The 24,316-nt window shown below is 39.9% G+C and overlaps 2 protein-coding genes across 2 annotated transcripts in view; both read left to right on the forward strand.

Moving 5' to 3' along the window:
- il2rb (interleukin 2 receptor subunit beta) overlaps positions 1–4,710 on the forward strand; it is a 30,255-nt gene extending 25,545 nt beyond the window's left edge. Inside the window, exon 10 of the mRNA XM_008110665.3 lies at positions 1,187–4,710. Coding sequence (XP_008108872.2) covers positions 1,187–1,975 — 789 coding nt within the window. The 3' untranslated portion in view covers positions 1,976–4,710. The remainder of the gene's footprint in view (positions 1–1,186) is intronic.
- Positions 4,711–7,338: 2,628 nt separating this feature from the next.
- tmprss6 (transmembrane serine protease 6) overlaps positions 7,339–24,316 on the forward strand; it is a 38,062-nt gene continuing 21,084 nt past the window's right edge. The window contains exons 1-5 of the mRNA XM_062982980.1: positions 7,339–7,492; positions 10,847–11,003; positions 11,581–11,726; positions 12,678–12,745; positions 13,615–13,799. Of these exons, the coding sequence (XP_062839050.1) occupies positions 7,433–7,492; positions 10,847–11,003; positions 11,581–11,726; positions 12,678–12,745; positions 13,615–13,799 (616 nt within the window). The 5' untranslated portion in view covers positions 7,339–7,432. The remainder of the gene's footprint in view (positions 7,493–10,846; positions 11,004–11,580; positions 11,727–12,677; positions 12,746–13,614; positions 13,800–24,316) is intronic.

Consider the following 24,316-nt stretch of genomic DNA (forward strand, 5'->3'; position numbering starts at 1 on the left):
TTGTGTATCTAATGGTATTGAATGTTTGCCATGTATATGTGCATTGTGATCCGCCTTAAGTCCCTTTCAGGGTGAGAAGGGCGGAATATAAATATTGTAAATAAATAAATAAATAAATAAATAAATAAAATAAACTCCTATAAGACCAACTGAGGAAGTTGCCATTCATCAGAATCTAGAGAGACACATTTTGCTCATCCCTGTTCTACAGATGAGATGGATTGTGTTTGGTTTGTATTAGTTTTGCATGTAAATCTGTCCAAAGCTACCTGCTTTTGGTTTTGCTTTTAATGTCCAGTTCTATTCAGTCCTTGGTTCCAAGATACTATAGGAAGGCTGGCTTGGGAAATCAGCTGTCCAAAACGAATGCATTTCCAAATCCACTCCTCCTATAATACCTTTGTTCCAAAGACTGGCGTGAGCCAGCTATTAAAGAACCAGTTGGCTCTTGACTGAGCTAGTCTCTTCTGGGAAGTACACATCAGGCAGCCCAAAAGAGCTTGGCCTGTATGGAAATCATAGCGTAAGTTTATGTGATACATTTTTAGAATGTCTGCCCCCAATTCTGTCTTAACCGCGAACAATACACAAATATTAGATTTCTGAATGATCCTTAGGTTCCAGGCTTTACTGAATCTCAAAGGAGAGTGAATCGTATGGAAAATAACTCAGGAAAATTTTTCTCAATATGGCAGGGTAGAGATCAGCAAATGGACCACAAAAGGCCTTCCGGTCCATTATTATGACCTGTTGAGCCTTCCCAGTTCTTTCAGATCCCATTTCCATTTGATTTTATTCTGGTTACAGATTGAAAATTGTTACTCCTTGGAAATTCCAGTGGCAACAATTCTCTGCTGAAACAAAATAAAGGCTGTCTCATTATACATATTGCCCTTGAACACCCACAATGGTTTGGAAAAGTAGAAGTGTACTTTCAGCTACTTTGTGATTATTTTTTTTAACAGAAGCTGGCTATAAAATTAACACTGGGCTCCTAATGCTTCACAATCACTTCTGTTTTGGAATAAGATACAAAAACGTTTGGTTCCCATTTACTCTAGAAATGGAAATTGTTGCTATGTTTCTCTGCTATTGTTATTACTGTTGTCATTTTGAAGCTTGCACTACAATTGTTTTGAATATCAATATCTCTTTCCTTTATTTTCTGCCTGCTCCAAACCAACAGAAGTGGTTGTCCCCTGTAACATCCATAGATGCTTTCCACATTGCTACTGCACATCCAGAGGTCTCTGTGCTTGAGATAATGCAAAAGGAAAGCCAAGAGTCTTCTCCCCTCACTCGCAAGGAATACAGCACAAATGTAAACACACCAGAGACCAGTGGCTATTCCTCATCCAGCTGTTTTTCCAATGGTGGCTATTTCTTCTTCCAACATGATGGCAACTCCTTTGGAATTCAGCCCTGCAAGGTGTACTTCACCTATGACCCCCTTGCTCAGGAAGGCAGTGGCAGTGAGGATGCTGACTCCTGCTCCTATAAAGTGCTCCATGAAACAGTTGACAATAGCCAGCTGTCACCTACCTACAATATTATGGCAGCCCAGGAGAACAGTTCTTTCCTACAAGAAGCAAAGAGCCCAACCCAGACAAGTGAGGGTGGATCAGGAGATTTTTCATCATTGGAGACCATCTCAACAAAATCAAGTGTAGAAGAGGATAGTAACCAAAATGCTATTGTGCTCTCCAGGAGTCTAGGACAATTTTCCATGGTTTATTCAAGTCTCCCAGAAAAAATTGATACAGGTAATAATGGCACTGAAGTAGTCCAAAATGTGGACCTTCCCATCAGCTCTATTGAAGATGATAGTTCTGCCTTTCTCCAGTCCATTATGCAGAATCAAAGCCAAGTCAATGTTCCCTGCAGAGCAGCATCCCACAGACAATTTTCCACATCCTCCGATGGCTATCTGTCCTTACGGGATCTTCAGAGCCATTATAGCCATCACTCTGTTTGAATTTTTCAAAGAGGCAGACAAAATCTGTCACCTCCAACCTATCTGTTCCCCAATGCCTGTTCCCCAATGCCATAGGCATAATCTTCCTCCCCCTGCTGTTATGCTGGCATAATGCACCAACAGAATTATGGTCCCAGGGCAGTGAATTTTATGCATGTGAAGCACAGCTTCAAGTGTACAGATAAGTAAGAGGCAGAAACAGAGCACAATATGTTGGAAGAGAAAAATAATAGCTTAGCTGCTAAAAGTGATCATTGCCTTTTTGTAAGCTACTTTAACTTAGTTCATTAAGGAATGAAAGTATGGATTTTTAAAATAAACACAAGATTAGCCCATGTAGAGTACTGCTAAGCATTTCCTTAGATGACCAAAGTTTGCTCCTGTAATGAAGTCATGGGAAAATAGCTACTAAGGAGGTCATAACTCTTGATCCTGTATTCATCATTCCCCCTTCTGTTGCATCTTTACTGTATTAGTACCCATTCTTTCCTTTTGTATATGCCCCTTTGCAGGCATGTAGCTGGGGGGGGGGGGGGGCTTGAGGGGCTTCAGCCCCCCCCCTCGAAATTCTCAGGATGGTCCGCGAGAAGGCCTTACATTTATTATTTAAACTGTTATGTTTATTCATATCATGATCTGCTCACCATGTTCAATATGTCCCATATGCATGGGGGTATTGGGATAATGATACAAAAGGTTTGCTAGGGTAGACCTTCTCCCGCTCAGACTCAGCCCCCCCCCCCCCCGAACCAAAATCCCAAACCCTCCCGAAACAAAATCCTGGCTACGGGCCTGCCCCTTTGGGATGCACTGATGACTGGCTGATTCTTTACAATGGAGCTGATGGCTCCCATTTCAATATGCTCTGAGGTTCCTTCCAGACAGACCCAAAAATGCGGGGCCTTTGTTGTTATCTTTCCCATCTGCTGTTCAAAAGAAGTTCAACCAATGCAAACAAACAAAAACCTGTAGATAGAACACTTACTCATTATCTGCTTAATTCAATTAGAATTTTAACAATTTACGTACATTTCCTGTTTTTGCTAGAACAAAGAGTATCGGAAATAATTGTGGTTAGCTTAACAAGTACAAAACAAAAGTGAGACCCTGCACTGGAGAGATAGTGCAAACACAAAAAATATGTCATGGTGTGCTACTATATATTCAGGACAAAGTCCACTTTCTTCTGTTGTAGCATTTTCCACTGTGAAATTCAGTCTACAATATACTCTTTCATCAAACATGTTTTACATAGCAGGGGTCTCTTACTGGCAAGCAATTTGCCTTTGTTTTACAATAAATGCAAAAGATTAAAAACATAACTATGATTTTTATTCAATCTTCATGTGATTTCATTCATGTGAATAGTGCTTTACAATGAGTGAGTGCATAAGTGGACTGACTCTCTGAAGGGGCCAACAGTTGTAACAGTTTTAAGATATTTATATGTTTTAATTGTTTATTGTTTCCTGCTTTATATTGATGTATTGTATTTTATGTTGTTATATGCGGCATTGACTATTGCCATTTGTACGCCACTCTGAGTCCCCTGCAAGAGTGAGAAGAGAGGGATATAAATAAAGTATAAATAAATAAATAAATAAATAAAACACCTTTTATTGTCTAAGAAAACATACATTTTTATAGATACAAATATTGTAAGAAGAAAAACACAGAAAAATATGAAGACTACTTAAATATAAATCTGAAACTGTTTGAAAGAATGCTACAAATACAATATTTAGTGTGGATTTATTTATATTTTCATGCCACAATGAAGGTTATTTGACCATGCTCACAATTACATTTGGTGCATGAAATATTATTATACCAAACGATTATACTTCTGCTGTACATTGCTGTAACTGGGTGCTTCTGCCTGGCATTGTTATGGCATTATTATGGTACTGGCATGTTTACATCAAAGGAGGGAGGGAGCATGGAAAATGTCGATTGAATATTTATGTCTCCAGGACAAATGATTTGGCTTTGATTTTAGACTCAGATGCAGATCTTTATCTATTCTTGTAAACTGAGGTCATCCATCCTTGCTGTTAATTATCTGACTATTTCCCTTAGGCAAGCAATGGAAAAAGTGGACTTAATCTATTTGACAATTTTTCCCAGGTTCATGGTACTGCTACATAATAAACTTACTAGGAAAAGCAGATGGTATTTTTATCCTTCAAACCAAAGAAGCCCATCACTATTATATTCCACTCCTTATTCTGTTTTGTTTCAAATCATCCTTATTCTGCTTTGTTTCCAATTGTTGATTACTTTGTCATATATCTGTTCATTCTTGTTATCTAGTATACCTATTAGAAGCTTGTCTATTTTATTTATTGGGAATTTAATTTGCCATTTTTTTCCAACATTCCAATGATGAGATCATTGTAACCCCTTTAATTTCCTTTAATGGTTTATTATCCATCCTGTCCTTTAAACACAAGAAACAATCCCAACCATTTATTGTTTCTCAATGCCGACCCATCTATTAGACTCCTTGAGATCTAATTGGAGTACATTCATTAACTGGCAGGCCTCAAAATAACTCTGTAAGCTAGGGGCTCCCTGTCTTCCATTTTCTTTTGAAGAGTAGAGTGTTGAATTGGTGTTTCTACTTTTATTAGCCACTTCGTCCCAATTGTTAATATAGTTGTCCCATTTCTTTATTATTTTGTTTGGGATACTGTAAGGTAAAACTTGGAAGAAGAATAAAAACTTGGGTAAAATCATAATCTTTACTATCTTGATTCTATTTGGTTCCATCCCGGTTCCATTTTTTCCAATTGTGTATTTGCCTATTGACTGTATTCCATGGCACGTAAGTTGTGGTTTGATATGTATAAATACAGAGTGAGAACTGCAGAGACTTTTTCCTTTTTGAGGCAACTGGAAATTATTCGGCCTTACCTGTGAAAATGAAATAGTCAAATATTAACAGGCCCAGCTTTCCCACACAACAATTTCTGGAAGTTTATTATATGTCTGTACTGCACATTTAATCTGGTCAAAAGAAACAATTCAGGACTTTTTATCCCCTTCATAAAACAATAACTCTCCAAATCCTTTGATTTGGAGCCACAAAAGATGAATAGGTTTGAAACTCAATTATATTTGATAGTCAATGACAAAGAGTAACAGCTGCAGGAATCTGTCTTCTGCTTGGCAATAGCTTCAGAGATTCTTGGCCTCCTGAGATCACATGAAGAAGGGCAGGGTGCCAATCAACCAAATTGCTTGCAGCAAATTTATATTCATTGGATGCATTGCTTGAGGTCATGGAAATTATGCACAGTGTATTTTCTCTAGAATATGAACAAATGACCTGAGTAGAAATATCACCGTCTACTCTCTCTGCTTTCTTGCTTTTCTAATATGAACCACTTTGGATGTCACTGCTTCAATGGAGCAGTTTCACATCAGGAGAACTGAGCAGCTAATGCTGGCACAGGCGGCTACATTTTCCTATTTGGTGATATCTGTGGTAAAAGCCTCAGATAAGCATTGCTAGAAGTTCTGGAAAAACCTCCTGCAGTCAAGAAGACTGTTTCTTCTTCTTTCTTCACTTAACTTTGCAGTCTGTGAGTGGAGGCAATTCCCCAACAGATAGACCAGGCATCTACCCCATCAGGCATTTGTGGGGTTGTTTGTCTTCATCCAATATGAATGAAGTAAAAGAATAATGGCAGTGGTGGTAAATAAAATGTATTACTGCCAAACACAAGATTTGTGAAAATTACCTCTTGGATTATGATCCTCATAATCCCCCACTAGTGTGGTTGCTAGAAATTCACAAAATTATTTTCAGGGAAAGCCAGCTCTAAAATGTTTGGCTCCTTCTCTGCTTGTACTGAGGGAGGGATGGGGGTGGACCTCTGCCCCAAAGTCTTAGGAGCACCATGGTGTCATCCATTCCCCAGGGCCTCTAAAATGATACACATTGCATTCAAAGGAAAGAGTAATGTGTCCTAGTCCTGGGACAAAGGACTGTCATTTGATTCATAAAGCTCCCAAGGGCTTGAGTGTGTTGCACAATGAATGAGGAGGTACAGGGTTCAATGCTTTTCCAACCACAATTTGCTTCTCATGCTGGTGAATTGTATTTGAGTCACAGTCCCAGGCAGGGCCAATTTTATTCATATGGAGGAAGGATGCAGCACAATGAGTAGGAGTAGTACAGCATTGCCATTCAGCAATACCTTGATATCATAGCTAGTGCCCTTCATTTGTGGTATATGAAGTGATTCACCAGTATTACTATGGACATATGGTTGTCAAGAACCAAAGCCAGCTCTGTCAGCTGGTTGCCATTCCACTCCAACTGGGACTAATTTTGGCCTGCTGTGGCTTGTATTATTCAGACACTTGGATACCATGGTGATGAAAAATGAGTTATGGCAATGTCTGGAGTCACTTTTTATTCACTGCACCCCCCCCCCCCCCAAAGCAAAATGATACGTTTTCAGAATCTAACATGGACCATGTGAACATTTTTCATGGGGAGGACATAACTTACGGAATCTTGCAGCTAGCACAACAATCCTAGTTGCTGAATTTTGAGTCTTATGGTCCAAAAAAAACCCCAACTTTTCCATTCTCTGTTACCAGATATAGCTAATTTGGAATATAGTGCCAACATTCTGAATATTGACACAACATTATTTTGTTCTGGTTCAAATTCTTGGCATCCTTACTCTTGTAGGCTCCTATGCTTTTTCTCTGGATTTGTATACCTTACTCCAAATAAGAAAGGTGTTTTGGTCAAGAAATCTGCCCTAAGTGGGAAGAAGGCTCCAAACTGTTTTCGATGGGCACTCAGTTTTCACACAGCCATCAAAAGGCAGGAAAGATGAAGGTATCCTTAATATGAAAGTACAGTACATGTGTTATCAGCTCCGGATCATATTTTATTTATTTTCTTCATCCAGTCTCATTTTGATATTATCCCCTTGAAACCAACAGGTGTAACTGAGATGGGGAAAAGTTGCTGAGCAACTCATGAACATCACTCTGGAGGGGAAAACCAGAGGGAGAAGGAGATTGGAGGCAAGCAGTGTACCATCCTGTCTCGTCTCTAATATATCACCCATCCAGCACACTATTCTCTTTTAGATTGGCCTCAATGGTTACTTCTCTTATTGTGGGTGCTCCTAAATTTTGTAGGTTACGGTGGCTTCAATATTTGACTCAGATAATTGCCGCAGTACTTCCACAGGGACGTAATAGGTTTTTGGATTGGACAAGACCTCCACATTATGTAGCTGCCAAGTGAGACAGAACATTTAGCTAGACAACAAGTGACAAGATTCCTCCCGCCCCCAATGCACAGTTCTCCATGCAGGGCAAAGGACAAAAAAGAAAGAGAACAGACCATTGGATTACTGTTTGCAGGGAAGACCTTGGGCTTAAGTAAATATTACCTCTCTGCTCATTATTTACATATGGACATGCATGTGTCAGATTTTGGATGAGAGCACTCCAGGCCACCACGGCAACAAAAGCCTTCGAAAGGTACGTCTGCATGTGATTGTAAGATGGAACTGTATTGGCATTTCTCTTTTAGCAAAGATGAACATTTAGGGGCTCTTTTCTGATACTGGCATTTTGATGAATGTAGGTCAAAGTCAAAACATTGTTTGAACTGAAATACAAGACAAGATAGCAACCCCTCCTTTCCCAGCACAGAAGCCAAGTGGACTGGCTCATAAAATATGCTTTGATGCTAAAATTTAAATAGGATCCTCCACCACCACACATGAAGGCAGACAATAGTTAAGGCTGTAGGACAAGTGTGCATAACAGAGATCTGTATTTCAAAAGAAGGGAATTGAGGTGGGAATTTAAGATGAAAAAGCAAAAGGTTGCCACAACTGAACCACAGCCTCTGCTGTCTGAGGCAGTTCACCCATTCTGTCTACTGGCACCCTCAAATCTTTTCATATGGATGTGGCAGTATAAATAAGCCATGTTTCATTCTGTGAAGAGCACTAGTTATTAACTAGATCAGCAAAATAGATGTCCCTACATTCTGCTTGCAAGTAGCTATAAAAATAGAAAGCAAGGGAGAAATTGCCGATTTAGCAGTGAGTTTATAGTTGGATTTCATACACCTTGACTCAGTATTTACATATAGACATAGATTTCTCTTGTGATCCTTATTCTCACCTTCTAAGCATTATAAGTAACTTAATTCTGCACTAGAAAAAGCTACAAAATGGTCTGATGTGGGACATTTCTGATTAGCTTGGATGTTTATTCAAAATAAAAGAGAACAGGGGAGGGAAGGACATAAAACTGCTGATTTATGTTAGCTTCCTGTCTCTCCAGATCATTGAATTCTTTTGGTTCAAGGCCAAGCCTGCAGAGGCCTTGCTAGATCAACCATATTGTCTGTGTTTTGCTTTACAGTGAATTTTCATAATCATTTCCGTTAAAGAAATTCCAACATAAAATAATTTTCCTGTAATTCTTTTCACATGCACTTTTCTTTTAATACGGTTCCAAATCAACATTTAATCATAAGCCATGAAATGTTAATTTTTGATTCTAATGGAAAATTCAGTTGAAATGTTGTATACAATTGGTACAATAATTACATACATTTTGTAAGTGTATGTTTGTAGTGGAGCATATTTGGCTATGGTCGGTACCACAGACTTCCATAGAAATATGGATTGTAGCATTGGTTTGGCTCCTAGGGATATATCCATCCTTTTGAACTCCTACCATGAAATAAATAAACCAGAGACAAAACATAGAGCTAAAAGGCAATTTCTCGACCTATTTATTTATTTGTTAGAACTTCTGTGAGAACCTGTAAATTGAGTAAACCTGTCTGGGAAAAGAACTTGTAAGAGATAACCATTAGTTTTCAGCCATCTGAGGGAAATGTCCTTCAACCAGGTGTCACTTGGTTTGACCACCTCCAAGGACTGTCCTTGAACTAGCACTAAAATCCTGAGGGCTACCCTAAATTCTTTGGCTGTGCACCTTGACCAATCTTACGTGGAAGGCCATCTTAAGGATGCTCCCTCACAAACCTCAAAGTTTTTAAAGAGTGAGAAGCACGAATTCCAGCCCCAAGAGGAACCCCATTTACAGCCCCCTGAGCCACAAAACTTACTGTTATGAAAGTCCACCCCTCACCCACAAAGCTAGGTGCCATGGTGCCTACCAGGACTATGTAACTTTTTACATGCTATGACCACCTATTTAAATGATTCACCTTAAGCCAATTACCACACCCAGCCTAAACAGTATGGGATAGGTGAACTCACACCCCTAAACAGGCTCAGCTCTGCCCCACGCCATATGATTGGGGCTGGTGAAGCCACCAACCTCAACCAAAGCTAGCCTCCTAGATGGGGGCTTGGACTCCCCCCCCCCCCCATAGGCCTGGTAGACTTGCACGTTGGTGCAGTCAGGCCTGTAACAGCTGCCTCGGATGATAAATATTGGGCAGTGAGATACTGAAGAACAGAATTATAAGCCAACAAGGCAACCTCTGGCTCTCAGATGAAGTGCAACAGACAGTCATCACTGGTTTTGGTCAGATTCAGCCACCAGTGTTATTGGTTTTGTATGTGAGGTGGAAAGGATTGTAATCTTGTCTTCACATGAGGCTACAAAATGTTTCCTCATAATTAACTCATCTAGCCTCTGAGTGTGAGCATCTTTCCACTTAGGGCTTTCCCACACAGTTATCACCACAGAAGATAACTAGTTATCACCACAGAAGAGTGATAAGAGATTTTAATCAGGTCAAATCTCCTCCACAGACCACATTATGTCAGGGGTGTGGCCAGGTACACTAATGTCATCAGGTTTTTGGACAAAACACTAGATGAATTTTTTTCGAAATGAAGAAACAGGAGGAGACATGAAGTGCTGCAAGAGAGGGTTTGCAGGCCTCGATTGAGCCTGCTCCCAACTGAGGCTCATCTGGCATTTGCAGCAATGAATGCACTCAGCATTACTTCTCCTTCTTCCCATTTCAGGGATGCTGGGAGCAAAGCACTTTCTTCTCATGCTTACAGATAGCCAGAATTTGACCAATCTCACTTCTCCTCCTTGAACAAGAGCAAGTAATGATTAGAAATAGTTTTTGGGAGTCAGATTATTCAGGAATGTGCATCTCATGTTGATAGTGGCCTCTCTAAATCTGGGGAGCTGGAGGCTGAGATAATGCGAGATTCTCTTTCCCAGCAAGAGATTGCAGATGCTAAGGGCTCTATTGACATCCCACCACTCCATTGTAAATGATTAAAAGATAGAAAAAGTCCATCAATCCCAGCAATGATTAAATAGGAGATGTTGACCTAACTAGGTACCTGGTGTTTTGGAGACAGCTCATCATACATCTCCCAAGAGCTCCCCAGAATCCCTCTTCCTCCTTAAAACTGTCATCTTGGTGATAGATATGGTGATACTCTTCGAGTTTCAAGGGTTTTTTTTTTACCTTTTTACAAGTCCATTTATGCCTTGCTTGCTTCATGTATCTGGACTACTGGTTTGGTTATAACAACTCCTGGACTGGCTGACAACTATCCTCTTATTTTCCACTTCAGCTTGTTGGATAACCTGCAACTGATATGGACTCAATTAACTGCTCATAATCTCTGGCATTCCAATCACCTGATTCCTTGGACACATGATGCCTGGAGTATGTAGGATTTCTGTTAGGCCTAGTCTTTAGGGAAGGGGTTGGTGGATGGCCTTCTTTAGGCATGTGGGACTTGTCTACAGTTCTCCACAAATTCAATTGAGCTTTTAAGAAGTAGGCACAAATACTGAAAATCCCTCTCTCCTGAGATAAGCCCTTGGTTGTTGATAATGAGTCTGAATCTTGCTTTGCTATTTGGTAAGATACCCATGATGGAGGGAGAGGAACAGGAAAAGGATGCAGTGGGATTTCCTCAAGAGAATCGAAAGAACCACCTTCGAAACTGCCAGCGTTGGCTCCCACTTTGGATAATCTTTGTACTGTTGGGTGGAGCAGGTGCCATAACTTGGTACTTCTTAGGTAATACATGCCTTCTTTTATTTTATTTTGAATTGTGTTCATTGTTGTTGAAGGATGCAACATAAATGTGTTCAGCACACATATACCAAAGGCTGGTGATACTAATTTTTGTGTATTTCATTTGTGTATGCCAGAACAAATATTTTTAAAGTTTTCTATCTGTTGCAAAAGATTATATTACTTTTTTGTATGTTCAAACATATTTCATTTAAATTTTAGGATTTTTAATGGAACTTTTGTGGGATTTTTAATGAAACTTTTAATTATTAAAATAAGGTTTTGAACATGCACCTGAACTAAAGACACTATTTTGTGCAAAAACATTGCCATTTTTCATCATGTGCAAATGTGAAAAACCTCACAGCTGTTGTTTCTTTCTTTTTTTCCAAGAAAGTGTCTCAATCTGTTGAGACACAATTGCTTGTGAAGGACAAGAAAATGCCCATACACATTTTATATCCATAGTCATGGATGATAATATGTGGCCTGCCTCAGACCATTTATTATTCTCTGAATAATTAAAAAATAGCACATTTTGTCCATAAACTTAAAATTACTTGATGCCTTCTTGTGACAGATTACAGACCCCGACATCTTCTTGAGTCAAGTCCCCTACATTTCTACTCTGGCAGTCTGAGGATTCTCAATCGACAATATTCCCTGGATCATGGATGGATGGAATCCAGAACCTTCTGGGCAGAGACAAGAAAGACACAGAGAATGGTGGGACACAGCTTTATAAGCAGCAAAGGGTAGTAGACAGCTTAGTTGGCAAGGGGTGGTAGGCTTGAAAGCTCCACTAGTGTTTGAGCTAGAAGTACCCCATAACCTACAATATCAGGGCCAAAATCTGAGATACCTCTTCTATATCTCACATGGGGCAGGCTCTGCTGATGTCATAAAGCATGGGGCTTTAAGCATCCATCAGAGTTGATCAGAGCAAGTACTTTCTCCTGCTGAAAATTATCTTTCACAAGCTCTGTTTTGAGCAGGTCGAAAACTACAAGTTTTCCAAGTTCTGTTTTAAGGACATGTAGGAACTGTAGTCCAATCAGATAGTTTTCCAGTCTCTGCTTTGAAAAGAAAACCATGTATGGTAGCTGTTCTGAAGCATTCATACAATTACTTTTATTATTATATTGCTTTTTGAAAAGTGGATTTCTGTATCCTTGTTGCCCCAAAAGTAACTAGTTACAGTAACATAGCTTCTAATAATGCTCAAGTTGTTGCCTTACATACTCTAGCTTGTTTAAATCATACTTGTGATGTTTAAATCTCAAACAGTGGCTTTTCCCTGGATGGTTTCCTAACTGAAAAAAGGAAGAAGAAAAACAGAAACAGCATGGTTGGCTTAGTTGCATTTTATGCAATTTTTGGCTTAAGTAACTAGTCATAGTTAACATAACCCAGGATGCCTTGGATGTGCAAAAATGCAAAAATTAAGCAGGCAGTGCCATACACATAACTGGCTCATAACTGAACTTCCACCAAAAAACTGTTAAGAAATTTCAGTGGTAAATTTCTGCATAACAGACCATAATAATGTGAAGCAGGAGTAATAAGGATTAAGGTAGAAGTAGTTCTTGTCTGCATCTAGTTTTTGTATGGTTAGAGAAATGTTTCCTTTGTAATAATACTATTGCCTGTTATTATTTGAAAATCTTTCATTTGCAGCTCAAAGACCTTATTCATGCCACAGATCTGTCTCCTTACTACAATTCTAGTGCTGTTTATGCCTTTGGGTGAGTGAATTATTATGAGCCTCTTTGGAGACCAACTTCCTAGAACAGTACCCCTCCTAGATATATTAGGTTATAGTCTCCTTCATCATGGCCATACTGGCTGGGTGCTGGTCCGACTGATTGGAATTGGCCCAACACATCTGGAAGACACCAGATTAGGGAAGGCTGCCTTAGACCAGAGATGGACAAAAAGCAGGCTAGAATGTACTGGAAGACCTCTCTTCGATTTGAAAAAGATCTTCAAGGGTTTGTGAATAAATCTGATTTTTTAAAAGTCTCTCTGGAATGCTGGACCTTTTGCTAATCACTTACCATATATACTTGAGTATAAGCCAACTTGAATATAAGCTGAGGCACCTAATTTTACCACAAAAAACTGGGAAAACATTGACTCCAGTATAAGCCGAGATACCAATAAAATGATATTAATTGAGGCATCAGTCGTTTAAATGTTTTTGAATCTTTACATCAAACTGTAATTTAAGATATGACTGTTCAACTCTGATTAAATCATTATTTTCATCTTTTTCAATGTAAGCTATCCCAGTGTGTGTAAATCATAGAATGAAAGCAATTGACTGCACCCAAAGCCATCAGATACATCAGGTTTGGGTGCAGTCAATTGCTTCTTTCAACTGCCTGTCTTGTGGAGTTTGATATTCTATTTATTTATTTTTTGGCTTAGAAACTGCAGTGTTTTCATCTAAAAAGATTAGATAAAGCTTCCATATTTGGCCATGTCCATGACTTTTGTGTATTATGCTTTATACTCTAATTAGAAATACTTTAGTTTGGTCAACTAGTAGTGACATAAGACATACAGAAAAAGAGAGACGAAATGGTAAATATGTTTATTATCTCACTGTTAGGGAGGGATCCCTCGCCTGCTTCTTCTGGTTTGCTCTTCAAGTCCCAACAAACCAGTGTGATAAGATGACTGCAGAGAAAGTGAAAGCCACACTTCATGCAGAACTTCTCACCACCTTCAATAAAACAGGTCACATGTCCTATCAGACCGAATACCAGGTCGATCCCAAATCCTTGGTTTTGCTAGGTAAGTACTCACCACATATGTCCACTTTGTATTTCCAAACTAGAAGGGTTATGTGGCATTCGAAGACTTAAACTCTGTAAAGGCATTATAGCAATATTGTACTATATTGTACTGATTATAATATTATACTGTTTATACTTCTTATGGACTTGAATAAGAAGACTCTTTTATGGAAATATTTGCCTGCAGCACAACAGGCCAAACTAAAGGCTCCACTCCAAGCCGCCATAAACACACAACAGAACAACTGCCAAAATGGTACAGGTTGACTAACTTTTGTCCAGAATGCTGCTATGTTCCACTGGTAGTGACTGAAAAACTCATATTAGGAAACTCAAGTTAGGGAAGAAAGAGAGATGGAAAAGATGCTGTTATATAGGGTAGAATCATAGAATCATAGAATAGTAGAGTTGGAAGAGACCACATGGGCCATCCAGTCCAACCCCCTGCTAAGAAGCAGGAAATCGCATTCAAAGCACCCCCGACAGATGGCCATCCAGCCTCTGCTTAAAAGCCTCCAAAGAAGGAGCCTCCACCACGGCCCCGGGGAGAGAGTTCCACTGTCGAACAGCCCTTCTCACAGTGAGGAAGTTCTTCCTGATGTTCAGGTGGAATCTCCTTTCCTGTAGTTTGAAGCCATTGTTCCGTGTCCTAGTCTGCAGGGCAGCAGAAAACAATCTTGCTCCCTCCTGCCTATGACTTCCCTTCACATATTTGTACATGGCTATCATGTCTCCTCTCAGCCTTCTCTTCTGCAGGCTAAACATGCCCAGCTCCTCATAGGGCTTGTTCTCCAGACCCTTAATCATTTTAGTCTCCCTCCTCTGGACGCTTTCCAGCTTGTCAACATCTCCCTTCAAATGTGGTGCCCAAAATTGGACACAGTATTCCAGGTGTGGTCTGACCAAGGCAGAATAGAGGGGGAGCATAACTTCCCTGGATCTAGACGCTATTCCCCTATTGATGCAGGCCAGAATCCCATTGGCTTTTTTAGCAGCCGCATCACATTGTTGGCTCATGTTTAACTTGTTGTCCACGAGGACTCCAAGGTCTTTTTCGCACACACTGCTGTCAAGCCAGGCGTCCCCCATTCTGTATCTTTGATTTCCATTTTTTCTGCCGAAGTGAAGTATCTTGCATTTGTCCCTGTTGAACTTCATTTTGTTAGTTTTGGCCCATCTCTCTAGTCTGTCAAGATCGTTTTGAATTCTGCTCCTGTCTTCTGGAGTGTTAGCTATCCCTCCCAGTTTTGTGTCATCTGCAAACTTGATGATCGTGCCTTCTAACCCTTCGTCTAAGTCGTGTAGTGTGTGTGTATTGCATCTATGAGTGGAGAAAAAGTAAAAGTGTATGAAAGTACCTTAAGAGGATTGTCTAGTGCTAATACTGTCCTGTGACCAGTTTGCTCTCAGATCTGATTAGCCATCTATTAGAAAACATTAATAATGCTCTGACCTGGCATGGATCTTTGTGGGTGACAAGTGTGTTAGAACTATAAAGTATGCTTAGAGAGCAAAAAACTTGGAAAGGCTGCTTGAAAATGAGATGGATGATATTTAATGCATCAGGGTGGAAACTAAAACAACAGAACAAAACTCCAAACTGAATAGCTGCAGAATTCTGGGATTTATAGATTAGGGAAGAGCCTTTAAACTGCTGGTCCAAGGAAGCACTGGGCCTCCCTAAACTACAAACCCCAAAATTCTGAAGGAGGCAGTCACAGCATTTAAAGTGGATTAAAGTGGAAAAATGCTCAAATGCTCAAGTCTCTTTCAACATTATCTGTTTTTAAAGATCAGATTTCCTCTGCAATTTTGGATACTTTCTTTAAAGTTTGGTCTAAAATCATGCACTGTTGTATTAACATGGAAGTTAGGAGTTGCCCCAACCTCAGTTGGTGATAGATTTATTCCCTTTCCTAAGAACCCTATATACAGTTTCTAAGCATCATTTCCAAAGTAGACTAATTTAAACTTGATATGGAGTCAACTACAGATCCACTCATCAGCTCACCAGTGGAAGCCTCCACCTCCAGCCAAGCATGACACCCAAAACTTCCTTGCTCACTTCTGCTACAGTTTTCAAGCAATTAAGAAATTAAGAAATTAAGAAATTAAGAATGTCAGGAGCCCCTCATAAGCAGAAAGAGGGAGAGTTCTAATTTTTGAGCCTTGCACAAATGTGAGATGACCTAGCCTCCCCGAACCCTCTGTGCATTCAACATGAACCAAGGGAATGGATGAGATTTTTAGCAGCCACAAATCTTGGATGTCTAGTAAACAAAACCAACTTTTGATGATTCCTGATGATAATATTTCTCATTGCCCTCTCCTAATATTTTGCTTACTGTCTCCTGTTTTTCCAGAAGCGATATTCCAGCATAACGTGCCTTCCCATACAACTGGTGTCATTAGCTCTTCATGTATCAGATATTTCTTCCTTTTGTCAGTAAATGAATTTTGGTTTTAAACCTTTCTCCCTCCTCACTCAATGTTTGGTCATTGCTGGAAGTACTAAAATAGACCAAAATTATATGCTGGTCTCTCTGTACCGACTAAACTGCTATTAATCATTATCTCTGTTCTTTTTTTACCTTTTCCATTTCTGAGACATTCTGTATGACAATATTCAACCCACAGTAATTTGTGTATTATAACGATGCCAGTCAAATTCAGTCAAGAGTGAAAGGGCATATTTACATATCTAAGTGACAAAAATTATGTTCTGACATGGATGGTCACCTACTTAAGCCCTAGGGTGATTCCAATGGGTTGTACTGGCTGATATATCTGATCAATCTTCAAATTCTGTCTTAGATACAGCCTATTGTAGTAATCAAACTAAAAATGAAAATTAAGTCTCAGAATGTCTTTAGACAAAATAATGAAAATGGGTAGTGATACATGACATTTGTGAGTTTAATGTCTTCAGGAACAGTCAAAAACATTTGCACGCACATTGCATCCTAAAATATACATCTTGTAAATATACTAAAGGCACCATATGTTGGAAGCTAAGTAGGGTCAACCCTTGTTAGTACTTGGATAAGAGATTGCCAATGTCAAGTAATATAGACTATACTAGCTGTGCCCGGCCACGCGTTGCTGTGGCGTTGTCTGGTGGTGTCTGTATTTTATAGGCAGTGTGGAAGAGGCCTAAGTGAGGCCTAACTTTGCCTGTCCCCTGGGCTGAGTGGGTTGCTAGGAGACCAAGTGGGCAGAGCTTAGCCTTCTAACTGGCAGCAATTGGATAAAAACAATTATTCCTCTCCCTCTAATTAGGACTTTATTTTTCTTTTCTTTTTGTTGTATCAACCTAGAGGCGTGGGTAAGGGGTTGTGCTGCCAATTTTCGAGGTTGTGGGGTGTTTAGTTTTGTTGTTTTGTTGGTCGCCAGGATTCCATCACTCTTTTATATATATAGATTTCAGAGGAAGGAACTGTCAAAAACACCATAGAGGATTCCTTGCCTAAGAAATCCCTGTGAAATTCATGAGGTTGCTATATGTCAACAGGCAGCACCAAGGCATACACACACACACACACAAGTCCAACATACACATGCATAACAGACTTGGGGTGTCATAGCAGAAGCCAGAATTCTCTACTGAGCATGAAGTGATTAAATTGGCCTCTCTCATCTTTTAAACTGCCACACATCCATTTACTGGCCAAGTAACACCCAGCTATGTTCCTATGTCAAGATGGGCATTTTCCTCCAAGACATCCAGAAAACCTCCACGAAGTCTCAGAAGATGTTTGCCACCATATGAACATGCAGCAACAAACATCCTCTGGAACTTCCCAGTGGTTCTCCATTCATCCTCAAGAATGATGCTCCTTCTTTGAAGGTTTTTAAGCAGAGGCTGGATGGCCATCTATTGGGGGTGCTTTGAATATGATTTTCCTGCATCTTGGCAGGGATTGGATCACCCACGAGGTCTCTTCCAACTCTATGATTCTATTATTCTATTGCTACACACCTACACATAAGAAAATAGCCAGATGCTCCTCTGCTTCCCGCTATGACTTCACAGTATAGTTTTGTGAGGGACTGCAACAACTTTACCCAGAAGGAGCTTCCTTGCATAATACCCAAAGCCACCTCTGACCCATAGCTTAGCACCACACTGTTAGTGTTCCAAGGCTGAGCTTTTTATTTTCAAACTTCTTTCTCCATTGACATGATCCTCTTCATTGGACTACAGGTCTTCGCTTCAGCTTTAATTTCTTCACTCCCTTAATGGCTATATTAAGACCAATACTTTAATTGGTATCTTGCACACTGCTAATGCTATATTATTATTAGTAAGTAGTAGTAGCAGTAGAAATAGAAGGTATAGGAATAGGAGTAGTAACAGCAATAGAAGATTATAACAATGACAGTGAAGACAAGATGATAATAGTAATAATAGTAATAATGCTTTTCAGTTGAAGAAGTGGAGGAGAGAAATGCTTTCCTCACTTAGCAGACACAGAGACTTGCTCAATTATTTCATGGCCTTTTGTACCTCAACTGGAAGTCTCTCCACAAAAATTATCCTTAATATTATGACATTTCATAGCAATTTCTTTTAATACCTTAATAACTTCTTAGCTGGAGGGATTTGTCTTGCATTACTTTCCCATGTTGTATTTGAATGTTTTTTTAAAAGGTGGTCTAGCTTCTGAACTAAATTTCAACCCTGTTTGGTAGAAAAAGACTGGGACTGCTTGTGAAGAATGTCTTTTCAAGATTCATGTTACAAATCATGTGGGAGTTTTTGCAGCATAAAAAATATTCTGGGATTGAGGCTAAATGCCATCTCAGATCAATAGCTCCTGCCAAAGCTCCAAGCCCTTGCTTCCTGTGTTCTCTGTTAGTAATATCTAATTATACAAAATGCATGCATGAACACTGTGCATTGTAAACTCCCCTATTCACGCTCTAGAACATCAGCCTTCAGTTCTAGGGGTAGATTGGTGACATCACCACAGGCAAATGTTCTCAGTTTGCATTAGATATTTACAACCACCACAAGGCATCTGCTAATGGCTTTTGATTTAATCCAGACCTCCAGTATGATGCTGTATGATAATCCAATTTTGTTCTGACAAAGGATTTGGCGGAATTGTGACAAAAATATTGACCATATATTTTCATCTAGACAACTTCTGGAATGAAGAATAGGAGCTGACTAGGGAGGAATATAGTTTAAAGATGAGAAGTAAGGAGAACTTTAGATTCATATTGGTGAAAGGGAGGAAAGAGACTATGAAAAAGCCACGCTGCATAAGAAGAAATGGAAAGAGAGGGCGGCAAAATCAAACTGAGTAACATTGGAGACAAAATGCAAATAATGTGGCCAGACCTCCCATCAGTCCTTCATTGAGATCTGCAGCACTAGACCATTAAAATTATTTTGTATGCATAACTGTAACAAATTATTAGTTATCATGTTTCAAGAGTAATTGGTTACTGTTACTGATGTTGAGAAATTAACACACTTTATTACTTATTGCACTGCTAGCTGCATTTATAGTCACTTTTATATGAGGGTGGGAACCCTTAAAATTGATGAGACAAAAACTGGAAGAAGACTTATCAAAACGTTTTGAAATGTCCTCTGAATGAAACTTTAAACACAATTAGATGTTATTCGTTTCACATAAAATAACATAATGCCTGCATTGCTTTTGAAATGACTTTACTGTGACCTTGACAACAACAATAACCAACCTTGTTGCTGCCAGCAAGTAACTATGTTACTTTTGATGTGTTATTTCCACCCTCTTTACTGAATTCCTGGATAGAAATGATGTACTTTTATCAGAATGCTTTTTCAAACTAAAAAAAAAAAAATCAATCTTCTCTCCCTCCAATCCATCCCAGATTTTCTGGAAGCTGAAGTGGCTATTGTCAGGCAGTCTCCCTCCCTGCGCTTTCTTGCTGTCCAAGATCAACGGCAAGGGGCTTGGTTTGTTGAACGTTTGGGATGTGGTGAGGATGAAGGGATATGTTGGATCTGTGCAGTATTGGAGGACAATGATAGTCCGACTTCACGTGCAATGATTCAACAGGGTTAAAGGACTCAAGTCTCGAAATTCCCCTGAAGCTCACAAACATTTTCTCTTAGCTTGCTTGTGTGCATAGCTGTAGACCTTAAGCATATCTCCCTACCCCAGTTTTCTTTTCCACTCATCTTTATTCATATCAAGCTGTCATTTCCCCCCTTAATTGCCTTTTGCTTTCACTTGTCTTGTCAAAATCATCTGGCATTAAAGAACAGCTCAGTGTCTCTTCTATTGTGTATCATACACATAGGCCTATTTTCTTCCCACTTACTCCCTTACTTCAGTGCATCACTGCACTCATTAAATGCATGGGGAATGCTTCAAATCCTGCAGTAGACATTTCTGAATACAGCATGAGACTTCATAGTGTGTCTTTTTAATGACTCATCCTTAATGCCAAATATGGGGCCACTGTTCACATGTCCGGGGGGGTATACATTGGGTCTCATCTACAGTATGTCATTACTGCCACTCTTATCGGACCACAGAGATCCGGGAGATCTTCTGATCATCACAGGTGCCTCTGTTAACTTCAGAATGGGACACCTGCATGACTAGCATGAAGGAGGGGGAGATGCAATGTGGACAGCCTGTTCTAACAATGGCAAAGGTGTCCCCACAACCAGGAAAAAGGAAGGAAGATTGCATGAAAAAAAAGAGACACAACCTACAAACTATCTACAAACCCACTATGAAAATTCAACAAATGCTATGTTCAGCAAAGGATAAGAGGGATCCTCTCATCTCTGCAGGAGTCTACAGTATACCATGCAACTGTGGACAAATCTACATAGGGACCACCAAACAAAATCAAGGAAGATGAAAGGCACTGCAGACTGATTCAATCAGAGAAGTCAACCTTAGCAGAGCACTTGATGAACCAACATGTTGGACACAATATATTATTTGAGAACACACAAATGCTGGCCCACTCTTACAACCACTATGTCACACTACACAGAGAAGCCATTGAAATCCACAAGCATGTGGACAATTTAAACAGAAAGGAGGAAACCATGAAAAAAATCTGGCTACCCGTATTTAAAAAATTTAGCTGCCCATGCCGCCCTTAAGATACTCTGGAATTTCCAGTAAATTCTGGAGTTTCCCAAAACTTTATCCAAGGGTGGACAGTTAGTTTAAATAAACAGGGACACTCACCAGAAGTAGCTCTGCATTATGAAGATAGCCAACCTTCTATTCAAGGTGTGGTTTTGCTAGTGTAGATGAGCCTTAAGGCATGTATCAGCACAACAGAGCCAAAGGCAGCAGCATCAAGCACAGTACAAACCAGCATTTGAACTAGGACCTTATCATAAAGGCCCATAGATTCGCCCCACACCTTACCTTCTCCTTCATCTCATAGGGAGAATTGTCACCACCCCATTTCTACCCATTGAGGGGAAGGCTCCATGTTGCCGCGGGGCCATTGCTTCACCTTCCTTTTCAGCACAGAGCTTGGCCAGACGTAGTTTTACATTATGTGAAGGGCTCTGTGCCATAAAGGGAGGTGAAGTAGCATATGACAGGCAAATCAGTGCATCTGATGAGTGCATGTGATCTTTCCCCTCCATTATTTAGTATAGCCATATCCCTATAATGATAAAAAAACTAACTCAAACTATGCCACCAAAAATAATTTAGCCTTTATAAAGTTACCATCACATTGCAAACTTTGTTTTTCTGTCATTACTGCAAAATGTAATTAATTACAGTTAATTTTTTATCAGCTACTGTGGAAAAGGCAGTCAGGGAGGGAGGGAGGGGGGGAGGAAGGAGAACATGTAGGATCTCAATCAACAACCCCTGAAGAGCTGTCTGATTCTTACACCTTCTGTAGTCTACACTGTAGACTACACTGCAGACCAAGGAAACTATACATCTGGCATATGTGGCACAGATCCTGTGAAGACTTCTGTTTTCAATAGGCATTGCTTTCCTGAGCACTGAACATATTGTTATTGTACAAAAGATAGTAGGTCTAGAAGCTCCTGATGAGACATGTCCTAAATGAGATATTTTTCCCCTGGCAGTTAATTGCTAGTTTAATTAGGAAGAAAAAACTCAAAAATAATCGGATGTGGTAGAAAGTTGAGAGCTAGCTTATTAGGACAGATGCATCAAGAGATGGAGATAATAGATGGAGTGATTAAACAATTATAGAGGAGCAAAGAAGGGAAAGAGATTATGAGAAAGTACAAAAAGGGTGTGGAAATGGAGCAAGAGGGAGGCAGTGTGGATCCCAGGAGACTCAGGCCCAGATACTAGGGTGGGTAATCTGGTGCCCTCCAGACTTCATGACCATTGACCATAGAGGCTTATGAGAAGTGTAGTTCTAAATATTTTCTTTTCCCAAGGTAGCATTTTCCTTTAGTTATATATAATTAAAGACATGAGCCTGATGTCAGGGCCTATCTTGTTTTTATTGATCGATAATTTACATTGGGGCAATTTTTATGAAATTAGGGCGTGGAATTTGTAGTTTAAGAGCTGTATATGACTCCTGGTCCCTTGTTTTATGCCCATCAAATCCACTCCCCATCACTTCCCAAGCCTCCAAAAATCACAGTTTCCACCAAATGTTGGTGATAAAATCTTTCAACCAAGCAGTTTGCCATTTCTTACCAGTGTGCTCATTGAGTGCCCATACAAAATGTGGGACTTGTCTCAGTTTTTACCGAAGGCGTCCAAACGTCACTTTCAGTAAAATGAATTAATTCGTAACAAAGCAAATTTGATGTGTTCCAAATTTATTTATTTACATCACTTTTACCCCGCCTTTCTTCCCAAGGGGACTCAAAGCGGCTTACAATAAAAATTCATTGTTTTTAGGCAAAAATTCAATGCCTAAAAACAATGTAAAAACAACAATTCATATAAATCAATCTACAAAACAACAATTAATGTAAAACAGATACCATTACAAAATAAAATCACATTATATAAAAATTTAAGCATGTCCAAGATTAAATACCTCATTAGATCCAGGCCTTCCTGAAAGGCCCAATCTAATCTGTTATTGGGCCTGTGGGAGCTGACTCTCAGGACTGCTTCTGCAGTGCCAGGCGTGAGTCCTCATAGCCTTCTCATGCTTTTTGGGCTCCTAGAGCCCAAAGGTGCAGGAGGACACCTACACCCTCCTCTCCAGCCCACCATTTAGGCCCTCAAACATACTGGAGAGGTCTGCCAGTAGCACAGGTCTCTTCCTACAGTCCTTTGGGCATGAGAAAATGATGCATCAGGAGGTGGGAGGCTTTCCCTCCTCCCCCTTCTCCTCCACCTCCCGATGCGTCATTTCCTTACACCAGGGAGACTGTAGGAAGAGACCTGTGCTACCGGCAGGCCTCTCAGGTAAATTTGGTAGCCTAAATAGGTCTTGTGCCCCAGCCATGGGACACCTTTTCACCCAGACACCATGCAGGGATGAGAGAATCCACTGTGTAATGTTTATTAAGAAAAATATAAAAGATAAGAAGAAGCACAATAAAATAGAACAAGCAAAAATCCAAAAGACAAATCCAGAAACTCCAAAGTTGTTTAGTGTGACAATCAGTTTTATGAATCAAAACACAGGAATTCAAAAACTTGGAACTACACAATATGACGATACAGTGAAACAAGGCAAAATCCATACATTTGATCAAAATTATATTCAGAACTTGAGAACGAAACAGAGATTAAACCAGACCAAAAACCATGAAGACATGAACAGCAATTTAAATCCAGAAACTTGAAACTTAATCCAAAAAACCTGCACAAGACAAAAAATCCAGAAACTTGAACACTTGAAGCAAGGCCATAGAATTTAAGAGTTGTTTTCACTTGATACGCAACATTGTTCTCACAAAGAGCTGTAAGCTTGGAGCTGACTTAAAAGCCTAAATTCCCTCCCATGACATCACTCCTCATACACCTGATTCTACGCTGCTTATCTCGAAGCCACTGGGAAAGGCGAGTCTGCTCTCTTTCACATTCTCGCAGCGCAGATACAGCAACTCTGACCTAGGAGAAGGCTCACATTCCCCCACATTCCTCTCAGGAGCAAACTTTGGCAGATTCTCATGGGAACAGATTTCGCATTCTCTAACATCCTGAAAACTACCAGGAGACTCACTAACACATATCTCCATGCCATTTCCATCCCCCAAATCCCCTCCTGAGACCCCTCAAAATCCCCTTCCTTATCCGCTGAAGCATCAGATTCTTTCCAAATCACAATAGGGGGCTTTGAGGTGTCATGTAGTCAGTGCCCCCCTAGGAAAGCCGAGGTTTGGTTCGAGGGGGTGGAGACTACAACCCATGCTGAAGTGGATTATTTAAACCTGCTTTGGAGTGGGTTGTAAGGGATTGTGTACATGGTTTCATCTCATGATGTGGCTAGACCCTACAGCATGGGAAATATCTGATCTGTGTTCAGGTTAGCTACACTTGTTCATATTCTTCATTAAGTGCAGGAATGCTGGGT

The sequence above is a fragment of the Anolis carolinensis genome, chromosome 5 (assembly GCF_035594765.1).
Source record: "Anolis carolinensis isolate JA03-04 chromosome 5, rAnoCar3.1.pri, whole genome shotgun sequence".
Taxonomy (NCBI): Eukaryota; Metazoa; Chordata; class Lepidosauria; order Squamata; family Dactyloidae; genus Anolis; species Anolis carolinensis.